Below are 22,448 nucleotides of genomic sequence, written 5' to 3' on the forward strand. Positions count from 1 at the left end.
GAAATTCTTATTTTATGACAGATAAATATTAATACCATGTATTCTAAATACAAATGATGCAGACAATTGGAACGGTTATGGAAGTCAGGAATGTAAAGCTTAAATTATTTGTTTTTGATATTTTCACTTGATGTGCAATATATCGGTCTTGCCATTTTTTAAATTTGTGGACTTCTTTAAACGTCATAAGCAAATCTGTGAACCACAACATCAAAATTTAAAATGTTTCATATTTTAATAATCTATGATAAAGAATTGATTTTAAGATTTTAAAATTTAGGTCCATTTATTATAGAAACTTTTATGTAAGTTCATCCTAATATTATTTGATAATATTAATGATATTTGACTCTTTAGACATTTTCACTTAGCAACATAAGTGCTTTGATTTACTTTAAATTAAGGTAGTTTATGCTATTTAAATTTGAATTCATTTTTAAGAAAATAATAATTAATAAATTTTAAAATTATATTCTATTTGTTCAGGAATAGTATAAAAGTATAGATCAAAATTAACCACATTATATCAGAAATAGTGAAGAAAAAAAAAGACACCTGTTTTTATGAGCTTATGTTTGAAAGTGTTCAGAAATCAACTAGTTTAAGTCCTGTTTTGTTTGTATCATAAAGAAATAAGAGGATATAATTGAGGTTGCTATTTCTCAGAACTTCTCTACACATAATAGTTTGCAAGAATGGATGGTCTTTCTTTCCAGTAAATTAAAAACCAAATTAGAAATAATTGCCATTATATTTCCCTTGTAGATTTGGTGAAGACAGCTTGAGGTTAAACTTGCAGGATTTTTTTTTAATTTCAACTAAAGTGTCCCTCTATTTTCTACATTGAATTAGCAGTTTGGAGTATAAATCCACCTGTTGTCTGAATTACAAAAATTGCTCCCCAAACTCATGTATCTTGAAACATTCTCATGCCAATAGCTGTGGACTCAGGCTTAGCCTCTCTCCATTCCCTCCCAGGTTTACACCCAGGCTCTCCACCGCATCTATTTTCTTAAGTTAACTACAAGCCCAGGAGTCACCTTCTATACTTTCCTCTCCCCTAGATCCTACCTCCAATACCTTTCCAAAAAAAGCACTATCATTTTTCCCCTCCTAAATATCTCTTAAATATGTTCATCTTTATCTATCTCTCTACAGTTGTCAGAAGATTATTCTAGCTTTTGTTCTTGAATGTGAAGCCACCACATTCCCTAACACTACAGTCTTTACACACCAGGTTAGCTCTGTCTGGAAGCCCCCTTTTTGTCTTAGTAGGCTAAGTCACCCTTCAGACCACAGACTACCCTGAAGGTCCCCTTTCCTCAGGAAAGGCTTGACTGACCTCTCTGACTAAGCCATGTCTTTCTATGATACGCTGCCATTATACTAGGATGCTTCTCTCAGCAGATAACATGGGGTACCCATTCACTCATTCCATTACCACGTAATTACTTACTTGCCTCTGTCTCAGGAAATTTACATTCTAGGATGGAGAAAGAAGCCATTATGTACGAAGACAGGTTGAAAGCGTTTGCCCTACAAAAGGTAATAGGTTGGAGAAATACTGCTTTACACATATGCGTGTGATTCTTTCATGCACATCTGTCTCCCACAGGAGACCTTAAGGACCAACAGCCACTGGGGCCAGGCCTCACCTGGGTACTATCCACATGAGTTCCTCCCATTTTTACCCACTATAACCACAAATTATCCTCCCAAACCAGCAAAATATCACTTTAAGAAAAAAGGTCTTTATTTATATTTTTATAGCTAAAAGTTTTCATGGATCGCTTCCAAATAAATGAAGAATCCAGAGCATTAATCATTAAAAGGGACACTGCACCAGATCTTGAATGTGACAGAGAAAAATATGAACACTCTTTAAGTGTTCAGGAAAAAATGAAGTAATTGTCTAATGATGATCTTTTTTTTTCCTGCTCTTTTGTACGCCTGAAGTTTCCCAATGACACATACAAGACATGCAGAGACCTGCAGAGAGGAGCAGAGGCTGTTTTAACATTTAGAACATTCTCTTTGGATTTTTAAATGTCATAATGCCAAAGAGAAACATTCTCAAACCCTAAACCAAATTAATTCTTAAAATTTTCCTCATCACAAATAGGAAACATCTGCCTCTAAGTGTATAACCTTGGATTTTGTAATGGCAAAAATCTAGTGGGGGGGGGGGGTGACTTTTTCAGGCCAGTGCAAAATGAACTTTTGAAACTCTATGACAACTTCTAACTAGGCAAAAAGTGTAGCTCTTTTCTCTGAGAAACAGCAATCTCCTACCTGCAGTCTTTTAATTAAGTGGAAGCACTTTCTTTATGCCAGTGGATTTTCAAGAAGCCAAGATGCAGTGAAATGAGAGCTCTCTGTTTACATTTAGACCCATGTAGGCAACTCACGTTCTCATAATCTGGGAATCGTGAGGCTTTCCACCAAGATTAAAATTTTTGCACTAAGCAAACCTAAATGGGAAATCTCCTAGCATCATTAAGCATTCACAGTTCCTTAAAGTCACGACACAGTTAATCACTTGCTTTTAGAATGTTTTCCCCCCAGAACAATGTTTAATGATCGATTTTTAATTCTCCGAAATATTCTCCCCTTTGGCTTTACACATTTTTTTCGTATCACAAGGCAGTGAAATTTAATGAAAGAAAGAAGGATTATGTAAGTGGTTTACATCCATATTTAACATAGTAAGAAAAACTCAGTCACAGGGGCACCTGGGTGGGTCAGTCGGGTAAGCATCTGACTCTTGATTTCAGCTCAAGTCATGCTCTACGGTTTCTGGGTTCAAGCCCCACATCAGGCTCTACGATGAAGGCACAGAACCTGCTTAAGGTATTCTCTCTCTCCCTCTTTCTGACCTGTTCCCTCTCTCTCCCTTCTCTGCCTGCCTCTTTCTACTCTCTTCCTCTCTCTTTCAAAAATAAATAAATAAACTTTAAAAATTAAAAAAAAAAACAACTCTGTAACAGAAAGATGTGTTGGCAGTTCGGTAATTTGTATGCATGTCACCTCCTATTTTAATGAACAAATATATCATGACCGAAGGAACTCCCGGATCCAAGCCATGGCCCTTTATTTTATCTAATAATCCATACAACCAAACACCAACCAGGAAAACAAATTAATTTAGACATTCCCTCAAAGTTTGTTCAATTTCTGTGGTCAGTTATTAAACACACTCTGTACTCCAAGAACCGGCACACTTCTGGGCACCTTCTCATTTTTTAAGAAACCCTACTGAGCACACTAGACTTCCCTCTCCACACACTCCAGCACTGCTCACCCTTAAAAGTCTGCTAGTTATTCTGTAGAAAGAATCTGAGATGGCCTTGGGCCATCACAAAAGAATCACGGGTTGCAACACAAAGCATTCTCATTCTAGAGAAATGTGTTTGCATTTGTGGTTTTTCTGATGCCTTCAAATAAATGTTCCTACATCACAAATGCATCTGTTTGGATGTCTTCCCCCCCCCCCCACCGGCCCCCGCCCCGGGTAAATTAACAAAGGGACATGTTCTTAGAGCTTGCCTCATAGAAATTAACAGTCTACTTTCATCCTTGCCTTGGATAGCTTTCTTCAGGTTGCTCTATTTGCTTATGCTTTCATTTATAAGCTAATACAGATCTAAAAATCATCACTAATTTGGCACCTTAAGAACAATAAATAGGTAACTGGAAAGGAGGCTTACTCTACCTCAGGGCCCTGAGGGTGTTCACTTAAAAAAAATTCTGAAGGAAAGAAAATTAGAGACATAAACTAGGGTAGACAGCTCATAGAAATCATGTCTTACTGATCAAGTATTCACATTTATTCACCATGTACGTAAACTTTCGGAATGTGACTGATTGAAGTACACAACGACATAAACTCAGTTTATCCTTTTGGACTTGCCCAGAAAATTCAGTATACTAGACTTAACTGTCTTCAGTTTCAATTTTTAATCATAGAATTTCTGCATCAATCCAAATATCAGAGTTTCCAACATCACAGCATCAGGCTTATACAAATGAATGGTAAGGCACATAAACTGGCTGAAAGAGAATTCTCATCAAATGTCAACTGGGCCACACAGACGAACAAGTCTTCATTTGTTAATAATCTGCATACAGTCCCAAGAAGCAAAAGTTAACCAAGGGTTCCCACAAGCCTGATCATGACAACACAGTATTAAAATCTAAAGAAACAGTAAAATATATATATATGTGTGTGTGTACACATTTTTAGAAAAGAAATGAAAACAAAAGGTACTTACACTTTTGCTCCGAGAAAGCAGATCACAGGTATTTCTTTTCATGGTGGTGTTTTAAGTAATTCAAATGGACAAGAGTTGCTTCCAATGTCACTGAGCTCACTGCGACAATTATCCACTCAAAAGCCAACTGGATTCTGAAGAGAAAGGCAAGGAAATGTTTAATCAAGTATATGATTAACATGTGCACTTTGAAATACTGTCTTAGATTAGGACAATAATTCTTAAAGTATTCAGCAGAACAAGCTAAAATGGTGCTGTGTTTAAATCAACAAAAGTACACACAAGCAGCATTTCCAAAAGAGCTTTTGTCAAATATAAGTTAGAGATTTCAAGCACCATCTGTTTTCCATTAAGTCTTCCAGTTTACATTTTTTAGTGGCTTACAAACCAATATGTACAGTGGCCACAACTTAGATTTACACGTATGAGATCAAGATGCAGGCTGAACTGTGTGCTGATGCCACCTGGTACAGCGCCCCCCCACCACCACCACTTGCCACTCAGGATTCATCAAGGTATGGCCACCACCAGGGGAATCTTAGCACATCTGAAAGCCCTCTGACCACGGCATGGTGGCTTCCTGTATCACCTTTAGCGATAACCCACAGCACAAAGGTTCTTCAGCCAATTTAGGGAGTTCTCTACTCTTTGGCTTCCAAGATGTTGCAAGAAACAGTGGGAGAAACAGTCTACCTGGTCAAGCAAAACTATTGTTTCTAAGAATGACACAATAGCCTTATCACCTTACCTTACTTCCCAGGAGACACTAAGAAAGAGACTCTCTATTTCAAGTTTTGAGGAAAGAGCAAATAGAATATCATTCTGATATTCAGCTAGAATCTGGGCATGATGTACATATTCACAAGGTATATTTGCATGTGGGCTGAAATGCCTTTTAGGAAAGAAGTCACACTAAGGGAAAGGGGATAAAGCAAACAAGCTGGACCAAAACACAAACATGCTGACGTTGTAGATGTACGCTGACATTGTAGGAGCAGACTGATTCTAACAAAAGCATGTATTCTATCATTTGGATTTCTTCTAAATTTCTCAAAAGACTCATGTCTGAGATTTAAGGAAAAGAATAACAGTGAGCAAAGTCTGAAGGAGTTTGTTTTACTAAAATGATTGAAAAATCTCAAAGTGCAGAAGTGTGTGAGTTATACATACAAAAATATAAATACATTCAAACAAAGTAACTGTGTATACTTTAAACACACACACACACACACACACACACACACACACAAATCCAAGGAAGACAGCTTCTAGGAACACAGCATCTGTGCAGTTCCCTAGAGAAGGCCAGCCCTCAGCAGCAGGGGAACCCACTGGTCCCCCCTACACCACTGGAGAGGAACCTTCCCCAAGGTTTCCAGCAACTGCACTGGCAGACTCGTAAGCCTCAAAGACTTGTTTTGAACACGTGTGAATTCCCCCTAAAGACGTATGACCCTAAAAGGCAGATACTTTCGGGGAGGCCAGAGATCCCTCAACAGCGAAGTACTGCTAGAATCAGAGAAATCCAGTTTATTACTACTAACAATGTCCCAAGGCACAACTGGAGAGACCCAAAGGGCACTGAGGCACAAAGCCTTCTTCCAAGATTAATGAAAAGGCTTGCCTGAGGTAAGCGAAATGTGCACAATCAAATGTGAGTTGCTAGATAAATACAGTCTCTTGGAGTGTGTGTGGATTATTTTTAAGGGAGTGGGGGAGGGCAGGAAGACATGATCCACAAATGCAAATTTCCCAGCTGGTATACCTCCAGGAATTTAGTCACCCTTCCTGACTGGTTCTAATCCCAAGCATTTTATAAGTGCTCAGAAAATGTGAAATTGTATTACCCACCTAGAATTAACTTAAGAAGTGGACAGAAATAATACAAACTGACAACTAAATATTCCACACCTAGGGAGAAAATAAAATCCAACTAAAAGCTGTGGGAAGCATATACGCTCTCAGAGAAAAACTCATTCAAAATATTTAATTACTCAGTATTTAATGAGTACTCTTAGGGGCCACCAGGGAATAGTCAGCTGCCCCTAGTGGGCTAGTAACTCAATGGTTTTAAATTAACAAATCAGTCAAAACAGACAAATCATGGAATTGACCTGATAAGATCTGATGAAATAATCAACTTGTTAACAAATCTGCTTTGACATCACTTAAAGACTTTCCTATAGAAATGTGAGTAGGCAAATGGGTTTAATTGAGAACTGACTGCTGATGGGCTGGACCTTCTCAGCCTGTATATTTGGGAGGCAACATGGTCTGGCTAAAACAGTAGGGGCCTCGAAACCAAATAGGCGCAGGTTAGGGTTTCAGCTCCCCAAAGGCATTCGGTGTGGTTTTCGTCAAGCTACTTAACCCCTCTGATCTTTTTTGAGATCTACAAAAGGGAGGTAATAATATTCATGTGTGTTTGAGTTTAAATGAGCTAATGTGTATAAAACAGTGTCCAGATGAATGCTTGGCTCACATCATCACCACCATCATCATCCTTCTTCTCTTAATATCAAACGGCAAATAAAAACAACCCATTCTTTTTTCTTTTCTCTTAAATGTGCCAAACTCCCTCAAATAAGACAGACCTAGGCAGATGTACTTTCAACTAAACAGTAATGAATAATGTATCAGTTAAGATCCCAGGAGTAAATAGACAGCACACTCTTATTAGGATCCTTCAAGGAGGGTTTGGTAAAGAGACTATTTAAGATGATGGTAGGGTAGAAGAATCTACAAAGGATTAAGTGAAGTTCTTGGAACAAGCAATAATAGAGTTTTCACCACCCTCAAAAGGGACAAGGAGAGGGGTGGGTCCCTGATACAGGAGAAAAGTGTCACAAAGTGGGTTGCCTTGGAAAAGGTTATTCTCTGGGACACCACTAGCCTCAGTTGACCCTGAAAGGAAGGAAATAAGGACATGAATATGATCTCATCCTCCTCTGATCTCCTGCTGGGACTCCCCACTGGCCAAATGCAAAAGAGCCAGAGGGCAAAGGAAGCTGCTGCTGTCCACCTCACCGGTCAACCTGCTAGGGCAGAAAGTGTCCTAGAGAAGAGTGAGAAGGAAAGCAGAGCAGGAGGGGACATGAGAGACAGGGCATACAAATGGGATCTAGAGTCCAGGAAGAGGATCACATTTTTCTGCTCATTTCATCATAAGACAAATATATTTCATCTTTAATCCTCCCAATAACCCTGTGAGGTAGATATCATTAATGCATCATCCCCATTGGACAATGGAAGAAATCAGCTCCAAGAAGTGAAATGCCCAGTAAATAACAAAACCAGGATTCAAACTTGATTTCTCTGACTCCCATGATTTTGTCTATGCTGCCAGCATGCTATGCTGCCAATACCATGAACCAGTGCGCTTTAATGACAAACAAATGGTAAATTTCTGCAAATAGCTAAGCTGTGCCCAAAGAATTTTGGATTAAAAAAAAAAGCTTTCTCTCAGGAAGGGAGTTATCTGAGTTCCTACAAATTCCTCCCTCAGCAAAGATAATGCCGTGAGACAGCAGAAACGCTTGCTCCCTCCAGGTGCACTAAACAGAAAACCAGGTGAGAGAACACTCGCACACGCAATTTCATTACTATAGGAGTTTCCACATAAAAGTTAATTAGGGAGAAGGAAGAGTCAGCTCCTGCCGAGGAAACACTCAGAGACAGAATCTGAGCTAGCACACCTGTATAAATTCCTCTGCTTTGATGAAAGGATAAGGGAGTTAAGACAGGTTCTTTCCTAGAGATTAAGGACTTAGAGAGTGGAAAAAGCCCTGAACTGGCCATCAAAAGAAAGAAGTTCCACTTTCATCAATGTGTCATATACACATGCTGGGTGGTATTCGGAAAATCCCTTCTCTTTTTTCCTCTATCAGTGGCTTGCTCCTCTGTAAAGAGGAGATAACAGTATCTCCACAACCCATCAGGGGGTTATTAAGGGGATCGATTAGATAGTGTCTCACAAAGTGAAGCCTGCTTGGAATTCTCTCTCTGGTCCTCCTCCACTCATGTGCGCACTCTGTTCTGTCTCAAAATAAACAATGGTGACACCCTAAATGAGTGAAAAGGTACTAATTACTTGCAAATGTTAGAGAGACTGCTGAATATATTTGATGGAGTTTAGAGGAGTTTTTTTTTTTTATTCTTCACCTCTTTGGTAACTAATATTTTTTCTTCTACATAGTAAGTAATTTCATATAGTGACTGGTGAATTATGCAACCACTCAGATGCATTAATTTAAAAAAATGTATTGGGGATCATGTATGTGCCAGGAATTCTACTAATCTTCAGACAACCACCAAATTTTATAGATTCAGAGAAGGACAGTTTGAATGGAGATGCCTATGAATGATCAAAAGATAATCAGTTAAGTTTGTCTCCAACTTAGTCTCCTCAACACCTCAGCAAGATCTATTTTTCTTGGACTATATAAATTAAACATCAAAATGAAATCAGGATAGAAAGTCTCTTTCCTGGATTAAATTCTAATCCAAAAAGAAAAATAAGTAGATATGGCATGCTTTAAAAAAAAAAAAAGAATTCTGATCACTGTAAAAGATAACCCAAAGAAGTACAATAAAAACAGACTCAATTTCTCAAGGATCATCCACCAAAATATGTACAAGCAAGAAACTGGGAGGCAGCAATTCAAAAAGTTAAAAGAAGCTTATAAGTAAAAAGCAGATTTTTCAGAGGGAAGTTTGACCTAATCCCATAGGCTCCTAAGTGCCCACTAATTTTACCCTGTCCATTCAGAAGACAGGTAACATGCATACTCGCCCCAGTGTCCTTTGGCTAAATCTGCACAAAGACAAAGAAATAAAGTCCCTTATAGTGCCTCATACCTTCTAAAGATATAAATTAACAGAAAGGACTCCTTCTTGGAATAGATCTGAGGGTGACCACAGAGTCTGCCTTCTATTTATACCCTGCCTCTTTTCTCCAATGTGCGCTGTGAAAGCTGTGCCTTACTGAGCTCTGGCTAGAAACTATATAATCTGATATCTACAATGAGCTTGTGGTACAAATGAGGAAACTGAGGTACAGGAAGGTAAATAATTTGCTTAAAGTCACAGGACTACCTGGAACAACACAGGAATGTTGCCTTATGCACTGATTTTCCTAAAACTCACTCCACAGAGCAACTCAGAGTGCCCAATAGAGTTCAACAGCTTAGCTCTGGCAGAAGTTGTACAATCTGTTGGTAACACAAGGATGGCCCTGTAGAGTTAGGTTGTAGGTCAGGGTTTTCAGGCACCATTCAGCTACCTCACAGAAGCCAGGGTGATGGGTCTCAACCAGAGGGGTCAGGTGACCTGTGAGGTACACATTTAATACGATCTCATCTCACACTCTATGTCCCAACACCAACCCACAAACCCTCCACCCTAGTCTGAATGGTTTAATCCTTCCAACAACTGCGACACGTTCATTTCCCCTCCTAGCCCTTAACTCTTCTATTCTTCAAAGTCCAGCAGGTCCTTCCTTCTAATGACAACTGACGTTGCAATTCACCTAGCTTTCTACTTTTTCTGAATTCCAATAATAAAGGCTACGTTGTGTCATGTTATCATCTGCTATCTTGCCTGGTGCCCCTAATTGTTTTATGGGTTTAATCTTTCCTTCCACAACTGTAACTTGAGTAAGACACATTTTAAGGGCTTTTCCATACTGCAAGTTTTATAATTATAAAATACAGATTACTAAGGTTGAAAGCAATTCATTATCATTCTTTTGCCTTCTCCACAAGGCTTAGCATAACACTGAACCCTTAGAAACCACTCAATAAAATATATTAAAAATAGAAGTATAAGTCCATTAAAAATCATTTTAATAGGTGGTATAAAATTTGAAATAAAATTTTATCAAAATGTGGAAAATACTCATTTTTAATATTCATCAAAGAAATGAAAATTAAAATCCCAAGATTTCTGTTGTATTGCCTACAAATTAACAAAGTTAAGGGTTTGGTTTTTTTTTAAATAAAATACTTAAGGGGTGCCTGGGTGCTCAGTCAGTTGAGTATCCGACTCTTGATTTCAGCTCAGGTCATGATCTCATGGTTCATGAGTTCGAGCCCTGTGTTGCGCCCTGTGCTAAAAATGTGGAGCCTACTTGGGGTTCTCTCTCTCTGGTCCTCCCCCACTCATGTGCGCACTCTGTTCTGTCTCAAAATAAACAAACATTTAAAAAATTAAAAAATTCTTGATAATGCTGTACAATATGATGAACTATGCATTTCATATATTGCTTATAAGTTTTCTTTAGAAAGAAATTTGATTAATTACCAGAAGTTATAATGGTGCTATATATTTTTACATAGTAATTCAGAAAAGCAACCTGAAATATGGCAAGTGCTTTATATGCTAATGTGTTCCCAACAATGGTACGTACAGTAATGAAAATTTAAAAACAATTTAGATGTCCAAGAGTAAGGGAATAGCTAAATAAAATATGAGAAACCTCATAATATACTATATAATTAAAAATATGTATAGTACAAGATATTTTTAATTACATGGAAAAGTGTTTTTCTGCTATAATATTAAACGACATAAGCAGGATTAAAGTTGCAGATATAGCATATTTTTATAAAAAGTTATACACAGAGAAAAGACTGGAAAGAAATATAGGAAAATATTAGTGGCAGTATTTAGGTTTTAGTATCACAGATGTTTCTACCTTTCTTTCTATATCCCTCAGCTTCTTAAATTTTCAACATTTGGGAAAAATTGACACTTAAAAGTCAAGTTAAAAGAAAGTACTTGAGTGAGTTTGGAACAGGTCATTGATCCTCTCTTCCTACTTCAAAGCATCCTTTAAGTGGTAAGCTTTTGTTGGTGTAATTGTTAGGAGTTTAGTGCACTGCATGTCCATTAATTTGAGCATTTGTTTTTGTACGCCCAACTATGCTCTTTTATGCAACATGCTAGACGTGGCCTTTTGGGAATCTATAAACTGGAAAGAAGCTTAGTTGGAAAGGGATGGCCAATATTAAGTTCTCGCTCACTGGCTCTGCTATTTCTTCTTCCCTTTGGGTGTCAGTTGATCTCTTTTGGCCTCAGTCATGGTGACTATCACACACACACACACACACACACACACACACACACACACCTCTTCAGGCTCTGCTTCTCCTAGAAAATCAGTTACTGAGGTTCCCCATATGCTAGTTTCCAATAATACAAAACAACATACGGAACTCAGACAAATGCAAATTAGGAATCCACAAACAAGAGATTTGGGTTTTGTAGGACTGACAAGAGCTCAAGCCACAAAACATTTTCATTTGCATTATAAATTGGGGAAAAAAGCATGGGTGAGGAAATGCTTGTCACTATTTGCAATAAAAATATTCATAAAGTAATAAATGAATGGTTGAACTCTTTACCTCAGATGAGCTTCAACAATCTTACCTTTTGAATGATTTAAAGCTTCTTCCTAATGTCTTCCTAAACATTCTATCAAACACTCCATCTCAGCTTCCTGTCTAACCCCATCTCACCTTCACTTACCTCTTTGAAAGGATGAGGTGTTTCTTCTCTCATGTGGAGTTGTGTCTTCTATCTACTCTCTACCTTCCATCCCCCCCCCTTTCTGCTCTAGCTGCCTTCTTCTCTCAAACGCTAAATATTCTCTTGAGTCTCTCCTCTCGTTAAAAAATAATCTTCCTTAACCCTATATTCCCTCCCTTCCAAATGTTATTCTTTCTCTCCATAATCAGATGATTTGAAAGAATGTCTATTAAAGTCACTTTCTCCACCTCTTTACTCCTACTTCCACCTCTCACACCACTATATCCTAGTTTCACTCCTTCTACTCTTTAAATTCCTTCTCTAAAGATTCTAGACCAACATACTGCCAAATATAATAAACACTTTCCAAATTCTCTGACTAGAGCTCCCTACTCTAAAATTGTCCCTTGTTCATTCTAGAAACTCTCTCTTCTGTCTTTTGTGATTTCACTCTCTGCTGCCTGATTGCTTGACCTCTTACTACTTCATGGAGTCTTTTTTTTTTGTCCACCACTTAAACATGGGTGATACCACTGCTCTTAGTCTTCATCAGTCTTCCTAAACAAGAGTGTGTATCAAAATTAGCCAAGGAATTCCATAAAATGCAGATTCCTGACCCTCCACTAATGAATCAGATCCTCCAGGATGTGGAGGAATCCACTTTTTTTCAAGTTTATTTAGTATGTGTGTGTGTGTGTGTGTGTGTGTGTGTGTGTGTGTGAGAGAGAGAGAGAGAGAGAGAGAGAGAGAGAGAGAGAGATTAAGGTGGGAGCAGAGAGAGAAGGAGAGAGAGAATCCCAAGCAGACTCCACACTGCGAGTGCAGAGCCCCATTGCAAGGCTCCAACTCATGAACCATGAGATCATGACCTGAGCTGAAATCAAGAGTTGTACACTTAACTGACTGAGCCGCCCAGGTCCCCCTGGAGGAATCTGCTTTTGAACCAATTTTCCATATGATACTCAGGAAGCTTTTAGAGCACCTGATGGTTGATCAGCACTTGGGAATTTCTGGTCTACATAATACACCTGGGCAATCTATTATTTTTCATTGTTTAGCCCTATATATGCTAGCAACTTATATGTATGTTAATTATATAAATACATACATATGTATGACTTTTCCTGAGCTTCAAATCTGTTCATCTCAACAACAGTCCTTAGAAGATCCATAAGTATCTCAAATACGTGTCCATATATGAACTCAGCCTTTTTTCTTTCTTCAAACTCAAATATGTTCTTCTTCTCCCTACCCCCACCCCCTGCTCCCTCTCTCTCTCATTTAATGGTACCACCATCCACCCAGGCCCTCAAGCCAAACTCCTGACCTCTTCCCTGATCACGAATACTCAATCAGTGATCACACCCTACTAGCATACCTGGCAAACATTCCTCAGCTCTATCTTGCAGGTCTAGGACCACCAGGGTCTTTCCAAATTTTTATCTACACCATTTCTGTAGGTACCTGCTAATAGGTCTCCTTGACAGCAACACTGCCTACTTGTCCCTCCACACATTATGTTTCACTCACTTGTTATACTGAACCATTTGTAGCTGCCCACATGCTGTCTCCCACTTCCATGTCCGTATTGTCCATTTTTCCCCTTCCTCTTTCCCATATCCACTTTCTTCCATCTTTACTTGGCTACTACTGCTTCAAGGTTCAGTTAAAGTGTCAAGTCCCCCTTAAAGAGTTTCCTGATTCGCCAACATCCCCAGCCCCACCCTCATTGCCAGCCTAAACCAATGCCACTGATCTCTCCTTCCATTAATGCCTCCAGGATGTCCTCAATAGTATATTCGCCAAATTATACTGAAATGATCTCTGTTTCTGATCTCTGTCTCACTGTCACTCACTGCCACCCTGGACTCCAAGACTCTTGAAGGCAAAAAACATTTCATGTTTGTGTAAACAATCACAACTGAACATATGCTCAATATATTTTTTTACTGAATTGTACTGAATTGAACTGCTTCCCTTGACTAGAATTACAAGAAGCAATGCACATTTTGTCTCTAGACTAGGAAGAATCAAATATTTTCTTTTGTAGTTTATACCCATACAAAACCATCATCCTATTCCCTTCTCCTCCCACAATATGTTAACAGTAGTCCCTCTTACTCATTCACCAGGCATTTACTAGGCACCTGAGGTATGCAATGCACTGTGCCAGGGTCGAGGGCTACAAAGATAAACATGATAAAATGTCTCTCCACAAGGAGCTCACAGACTAGTGGGGGAGAGAGAGAGATAGTACAATTCACTAAGTGCTCTAATGGAGGCTCAGAATAGCTGGTGTGGGACCCAGAAGAGACAGAAAGTGATTCATACACCTAATGGCTTCAAAGTCTGTTCTGAGTTATTCTGCTGTTACCAACACTTTGCTTTAAGTTATTCAAATGCCATTTCATAGACTGATATTTTTCCCCAAGTAGAGGGAAAGCAACACTACAGTAGGGACTGGTAGTACCTTTCATCTCTTTTGTACAACTTGTCAGATCTCTGTCCCTAAAGACAGGTGGCTATAGAATTCTACACCCAGGAACTGTTGTGCAAATGCCTGTTGAATGAACACGTGCAGGTGATAACCCTTACATAAGAGAACAGAAGCCACTTTTAACTTCAGCATAAATTTATGATAAAATAATCAACATTTTGGAAGATAGAGTACATCATGTGCCTCCCAAGGTAACCCAATTCTTCACTTCCAAGGGTATGGATATGTGAAAATTTCAACACTTGCCTTATTTCAAAATAGTCCAGCTGAGTCATTTAGCAGCAAATAAATTACATTTCTTTTTGGATTCCATGCTTTGTGGCCTTTCCCACCACCATCCCCCCACCTGAAATAACTGCAGCTCTCTAAAACACAAGTTTTCACCCTAAATAAAGGGCCAGGGACTTTGCAATTCATCTCTCACAAATGGTGAGTTTGTTACTTGAGCATATCTTGCTCTGGTTTGAGCTCCCTGCTGTAGTGAGGAAAGTTACAACAGAAGTGTCTTTTCAACAACTTTCCTAACTGTATCCCTCCCACTCCCTCATTAGGGTGCTCTACCAGGCCCGGGCAGTGGGAGGTGACTAGAGTAGTTTTGTTGTGTGAATCATAGGACAGCATAGTTCATAGTCTGCTGGCCTGAGGCCAAGAAAGAAGGACCCTTTGGGATGTGTCATCGCCAGCTAAGTTATAACAGATCCATTGAGAGCCTCAGGACAAAAACCCTTGAGTCATCAAGAGGGAAAACAAAATGATGGTAAGACAATCCCCACAAAATCTCCAGTTTTAAGTAGTCACTATCTACAAAGGATGGAGTTCACTGAAGCATTGAAGCTTTTTTCGTTTTCAATATTTTCTTTCCCACATCAGATTAAACTAAAAGCCTACCACCATCTGAGTGCTTCTAAATTTGAGAAATATTTGAGCAATATTGTCATTGAAGGCTGTGGGATATATGCATAGACAGGGAGTCTACAAATCATGCCTTACAAATCACAGTCAGTACTTTCCATCATGAGATGAGCTCAGTTGTAAAAGATAAACTATTCCATCCCACTGGTTAAAACAAGAAAAACATTATATAGATGATGGATCAATTGGTGATAGGTAGGTAGGTAGTTGGGTAGGTAGATAGGTAAGAAAGACAAAGAGAGAGGGAGCTGAGAGGTGACGAAGAGGAGGAGGAAAAGGGAGAGAGATACAACTCATAGATCCTGGATTCTATTATGTATATGGTTTTCTCCATCTGAGCTGCAGAAGCAAAACTATCATCTCTAAAGAAATGTAAGCCAGATATTTGCAGAACTTCCTTTTTAAACTAGCCCACCCATTTTTACGTTAGCTGACTCCATTTATCAATTAGCAATGAATCCTACTTCTTATTTTTCTGCAAAATCTACATGGTGAATAGCTCCCTTGAGCAAAATTACAACGTCCCTATTTTAATAAGTTACTAGGGACCTAGTAATACTACTATTTTAGATTACGTGGTATACAATGAGAATTTGAAAAAAATAAACCAAAGATAAAAAGACGGGAAAAATGGACAGAGCCTCATGCAGAGCTTACTTAAGGCAGGTGATGAAAGTTTTTCTAATGAGACTTCAATTGAACAACTTTTATCTTGACACCAAGTAACTCAGTACCCTCAGGCTATCATTTCTCCCTGATTAACAATTGCTACCAAAGGAGTCATACCCTGCAGGCTACACAAACAGCAGAAAAACAAGGCAGAAAATGAAAAAGTTCATTGTTAATTGAAAGAAACATAAACAAGGAAATTAACACAACCAAGAAACCAAAGACTAGAAATAAAACCCAAACTTCTCAGTTCTCCACCTCTTAGACAGGGACAACCCACTTAGCATCCTTCAAGGGAATGAGCCCACTGTGGAACTGTCATTAACACAAACACAGTGAAAACCGTACATGCCCCTAAGTTTCAGTGGGAGCCAAGGAACAAGTTTTTAATCAAAGGTAAAATGCTCTTGTCCTTTTATGTTAAAATTAAAACAACAGCAGAAGAGAAACTGGACAAAGAATTTAAATTTTTTTTTCTGCTCAAGAATTTTACTATTTTACCATTTCATGATGGGTGTTAATGGTAACAGGCAACAATGTCAAGATCTATTAAGGCAGAAATTATAATACCCTTCTGCCAGGGGACAGTCATTTTCAACATACTCTTTCTCTTTGCTATTTGCATATTCATATATATGGGAGACAGAAACAAGTCAACCCCTCAGTAGGGTCCCTTTTTCTTCTGTTTTCATTCCTGAAGAGGTCTTTTGTGCATTGCATTCCAAAAGAAGAGATTTTAAGATACCATCTGAAGTAGAAAAATTTACATTATAAATGTTTATTCAGAGAAGAAAAGGAAAGGAACAGAATAAATTGGTGGGATGTCAGGAATTTTGGAATTTCCTGATTTCGTGACCTTGAGGAGTAAGGTAACCCTTTTGAATGTCAAGTTCATGGTCAATATATATGGAGCTACTGAAACCAATACTGCAAGGCCACTGTGTAGACTAAATGAGAAACTGGGGTCAGCACATACTAAGCATCATACCTGCATAAAGGAGGTGTTTCCTAAACACTAACTTCATTTCACTTTGTTTAGCCTCTACTTGAGTAAGCAAGGATTGATTTTTTTAGGAAACTCAGATTTTACTAATGTTGCAAAACTGTTTAATTAACAGCAGATTTTTTTTTTCCCAGGAGTATTATTCTGCAGTTACCCTGGAACAGATTAAGGACCCTGTCCTAATTCTCAGGACACTCAAATGTAGTGCAAGATTTAATCTTTACTTTCTGTGTCCAAGCTTAAGCTCTTCCACAGCCCTTTCTAAGGTCAAATGGACATTTCAAATCTTACTTTCAGAGGTTTTAAATCCTTTTCACTCTGGTACTTTCTTCTTCAGTACTCATTGAATGAGCTTTAAAATGAACTCCATCACTCTGCCACAAGAAGTTAATTGTAAAACCCACTCTCAACTGCAAGCACTGAGCAGCTCTCAAGTTTCTCAACAAATCTGAAAGCCCCTGAGTGTCCTGAAAGGACAAGCAGAGGACCCTAACACACAGAAGAGAACTCACCTCTGTTTAGCATGATCCCCATGATTACCCAGTAGCTGCTCAGAGCTTAGTCGCTCTAATTGGAGCCTGTGCTGAATCACTGCCATTCACATAAGTACCCATCTGGCACCTGAAATTAGATTTTGTTCCCTTTTCATTTATAATGGTGATGAGTGATGGAAGTACCTAACAGCAAAACCCCTAAAAGATTATTTTGCTAATAGATGAATTTCTCAGTGGAAATGGAAATGGCAGTTTCTTTTCTAAGGATCTGGCTATCTTTTATCACCCAATGGTTTATTAGCTCAATTTCTCAAAAGGACAATACTACGTGGGACGCTGGAGTTTTTATCTTTAAAAATCTCTTTAATTCACTGAAGAAGTAATATAAGGTAAAACATATAATTTGCAAAATAAAATCAAATTTAATGTCTGAAATCTAAGTAGCCAAAGACAACAAATTTGTAGTAAAAAAGGTATTTAAGTTTCCAGCTCATCTAAAACCTTGTCATCTGAAAATAGTATCACTCCATACCATACTGTGCCACAAAGATATTGTTATTAATCATTTTATTTTCAAATATTATTTGGGAAAGAGCCGGTTAGACCACAACAATAGCTAGAATTCTCAATATTTTGGGGTGACACCAGTATCACTTATATTTAGTATAAATCACTATATTATAGTATCTCAGAACCTTAAAATATTACTATTAATAATAATTATTTTTATAATTTATTTTTGCCTATTCAGCTTTTAAGGACCAAGACTATCCTGGCTCTGTTACTTATTATGTGACTTTGAGCAATTTACCTGACCTCTTTTTCTAACTTAGTTTTTTTTATTTGTAAACTAGAACTACAATATCCTGATTCATACCCCTGTTGGAAGGAATACAAAATTCATAGAGATAAAGTGCTGGAAACTGTGATAGCACATAGCAAGCACTCATTAAATATGAGGCATCATCATCCTATTTCTTTCTTAGTATCGAGAAATTATAATTTGTTTACAGCGAATGCACAGTAAATATATAATGGAGACCATTGTTTTGAAAATAATAATCCAATATATTTTTATTGCTTCTAAATCATGTTGCTCTGAAGATATCCCACACTCATTAAATCACTTACTTTAGCCTGATGAGGGAGAAGAGAAATTATTAAAACACCAGGTATGCTGAGGGAAAAACTAATCCATTTTAAATTCCAGAAGGGGCATACCCCCACCACTGAATTTCCTCACATCAACATAGGGCAGAAATACTGTTTTAGGCACATGGGAGTCTAGGATACCACCCAGAAGACTCCCTGATGGGCCAAGTGACGCTAAAGGTAACCTAAAACTCCTATATGCCCCTAGAAGGAAAGGGGGTGGCTGACAGTGCTGGCTGGAGAGCAGGACTGTGATGGTTAAGAAAAGGTGCAGTGACACTAAAGAAGATAGTTGTCAGGAGGATTTCCCTAACTGGGGATGAAATAAGAATCCCAGCCAGATTTAAGGAAAACCACAGCTCCAGCAAGGGTTGGGTTTCTGCTCAGTGGGCAAAGAGACCTGTGTCCCCTAAAAGCAATTCTTGTTCTTTGCTCATGAAAGAGGACAGAACAGGAGCATTAAACCAGTTTTAGGGAGGCCAGAGGGACATGGACTATATCATTGCAGAGATGAGTGATACAAAAACACTCAACTGGAAAACAGCATATGAACCAAAGCTCCCTTTCCCCAATGCTATGAGGACAATAATAATTTCATTATTATAATCACAAACATGTACCAGGCATTTACTGTGTGCCAGGCAATGTGTGAATCACTTAAAATATATTACTCATTCAATTCCCACAAAATTCTATAAAATTACTACCATTTTGATGCCTAATTTGTAGATGGAGAAACAAAAAAAAAGGGGAGACACAAAAAGTTATTTAACAGTCCAAGATGCCATGGCTAGTAACCTGTGAATTCAGAAAACCTGTTTCCTCCTGCACCCAAAAAGCATTTTGTTTTTTAGGTAAGGGGCAAGAACTAATTGAAAAGGAGAAACACAATCTTGATCTAGAGCTACACTTTGAACTGAATACTTACCCAACAGAAACCATTCTAATGCCTAAAAGAACTAAAATTAACGGGTTTTTTTTTCACCTTTATCAGCGGGAAAAGTACTCCTAGAGATAGAAGACTGATTGTAGGAAATAAGCCATAGTGTTTCTATATCTAAATTATACTGAGTTGGGGCACTTGGGTGACTCAGTTGGTTGACCATTGGACTGTTGATTTGGGTTCAGGTGATGATCCAAAAGTCATAGGACCAAGCCCTGCAGAGGGCTTCACTCTGAATATGGAGCCTGCTAAACATTCTCTCTCTCTTTCCCTTTGCCTCTCTCTCTAAAATTAAAGACAAAAAAAAAAAAAAGTAGTGAGTCAATAGTGACCCTATAACAAATGTTAGTCAATATAAGTACACCAAACTTCCAATATAAAGTGGAAATTTCCCTCCATTTATTTCATTCACTTTGCTCCCAAATTCACTTTGAAGCAATCATAGGAGTGCAGCAAAAGAAAACACAAGGAAGGGTGCCATCAATTTAGGGAATTTCTGTAAAACAGTCCACAGAATCCAGACTGTCCACTAGTCTATACACTCTGGAATGTGAGACAAGTTTAATAAGAAGAAATCTATTGATAAAATTTGTCATATCAATAGATCAATGAAGAATCCTCTCTCACAATGTGAAAAAAGCCAACAGTGAGTTCTGATTTTCAAGCTTTAATAAAAGAGGAATATATGGCATACCTTCCTTAAATAGCCTATGTCTTGCTTAGTGGTGAAAGACTGCAGACATGCCCATGAAAGTCAGGAGCAGGAGAAGGACACCCACAACCATCACCCATAGTTAACAACATGTTTCAAGTGCTAGGTGATAAATACAACAAAAGAGTCATACATATTGAAAACGAGGAGGCAAATCTATAATTATGTTAAAGAAATTAGAAATTAAAAATACATGTTTAGTAAGGTGATTGATTACAAATCAATATTTTCCTAGACCCAAACCATTGGAAATGTCATAGTTACCAAAAAACCCTCGAAAACAATAAGCATGAAGATTTGGGGGTTTTGCTTGTTTATAAAAGTAGAGGGGAATATATGAAAAAAAAATACCACTTTACGGAAGAGGATAAAAGGAGGCAAGAAAAGAAATAACAGGTTTCTCAGGAGGAAAGAACTGCAGTTCCAATCATCTACAGTTCCGATTGAAATAACATTTTTCTATTTATTTCCACTTAGATTTTTTATTATAGAAACATTCACAAATGCACAAAGGCAGAGAAGATAGAGGACCCCAGGTACAGATCATACAGCAAACAGTATCAATGTTTTTCCCATACTGCTTTTTCGACCCTCAACATGCACTCCTCCCAGTCTCCCTGCTTGCATCATTTAAAACGTCATATAAATAAACATATACATTTATCTAGACAATTTCTGAAAAACAGTAATAATGAAGGAAGAATTTCTAAGATAATTAAAATAATTTATTCTGGCATAAGAGTAGAAGAAAACCCACTGGAACTGAATAAAAATACCAAAGAGACACAACTATAATAAGAATTTGATATTTGATAAAGGTAACAATGTAAATGTTTAAAGCATGGGTTAATAAATCCTTATATTGGGGCAACTTGATAATCACTTGGAAACAAAGCCTAATACATAACCTTCATATCGTAACAATAAATTCCACATGAATTCCAGGTATGATTGTGGAAAAATGAAGTCATGAAAGTACTAGAATAAGATACTCATAAATATTTTATTTCTTTAAGGGTAAGGAAGGTCTTTCTAAGCATTATATATGTCAGATTCATTGCTAAGTGTGTAAACTAAGAATATGATTGAACTAATTTTGAAAATTAAAAAATATGTATCAAAATACTTTTAAAACACAAAATACAAACTAGGAAAATATCACCTATTTTATGGAGTTACAACAGGAAGAACTCTTAAAAATCAGTAAGAAAAATATTTATTCAAAGGATACAGGAGTGCTGATTTGAAGGGACACGTGCACCCCAAAGTTTATAGCAGCGCTATTGACAATAGCCAAAGTATGGAAAGAGCCCAAATATCCATTGACTGATGAATGGATAAACAATATGTGGTATATATACACAATGGAATATTACCGGGCTATCCAAAAGAATGAAATCTTGCCATTTGTAACAACGTGGATGGAACTAGAGTGTATTAATGCTAAGTGAAATAAGTCAGTCAAAGACAAATACATTATTTCACTCATATGTGGAATTTAAGAAACAAAACAGATGAACATAGGGGAAGGCGATCAAAAAGTAAGATAAAAACAGAGAGGGAGACAAAGCAATTAAGAGACTCTTAAATACAGAAACAAACTAAAAATTGCTGGTGAGATGCTGGGTGGGGGAATGGGCTAAATGAGTGATGCACATGAAGAAGGGCACTTGTTGAGATGAGCAGTGGGTGTTATATGAGCACTGAGTGATGAATCACTGAGTTCTATTCCTGAAATTATTATTACACTATATGTTAACTAACTTGGATTTAAATAAATAAATATAAATAAATAATTTAAGAATATGTCCCAGTAGAAAGGCAAATTCACAAAAGGTAAATTGAAATTTGAAATCGATGTATAGAAAAATCAACCTCACTAGTAAACAATATAAAAAACCAAATAAGGAGATGTCCTACTTTGTCCGTCAGATGGTACATTAAAATTAAAAAATCACACTGAGTGTCAGAACACTCATTTACTGCCAGTGGGAATATAATCAGTACAATACTTCTAGACAGGTATTTGGCAAATATATCAAAAACCTGACAAACATGCATGCCCTTTGAATCAGCAGGAGAAGGAGATTCACAGATGCACATTCAAAGACAATGCTCAAAGCATGGTTCGTAATAGGAAAAAAAAAATGTGAACAAAGTAAATACCCAACAATGGAGGATTATCTTAATTAGGATTGCTGTAAATATATAGTGGAATATTATGAGGCTATCAGAAATAATGATGGAGATGTGTATATGAAGATGTTC

The 22,448-nt window shown here is 37.7% G+C and overlaps 1 protein-coding gene across 1 annotated transcript in view; it reads right to left on the reverse strand.

The window, feature by feature from the left end:
- LOC122489252 (cAMP-specific 3',5'-cyclic phosphodiesterase 4D-like) overlaps positions 1-22,448 on the reverse strand; it is a 238,326-nt gene that overhangs the window by 160,612 nt on the left and 55,266 nt on the right. Inside the window, exon 2 of the mRNA XM_043590856.1 lies at positions 4,272-4,405. Coding sequence (XP_043446791.1) covers positions 4,272-4,313 — 42 coding nt within the window. The 5' untranslated portion in view covers positions 4,314-4,405. The remainder of the gene's footprint in view (positions 1-4,271; positions 4,406-22,448) is intronic.

The sequence above is a fragment of the Prionailurus bengalensis genome, chromosome A1 (assembly GCF_016509475.1).
Source record: "Prionailurus bengalensis isolate Pbe53 chromosome A1, Fcat_Pben_1.1_paternal_pri, whole genome shotgun sequence".
In the NCBI taxonomy this organism is placed as follows: Eukaryota; Metazoa; Chordata; class Mammalia; order Carnivora; family Felidae; genus Prionailurus; species Prionailurus bengalensis.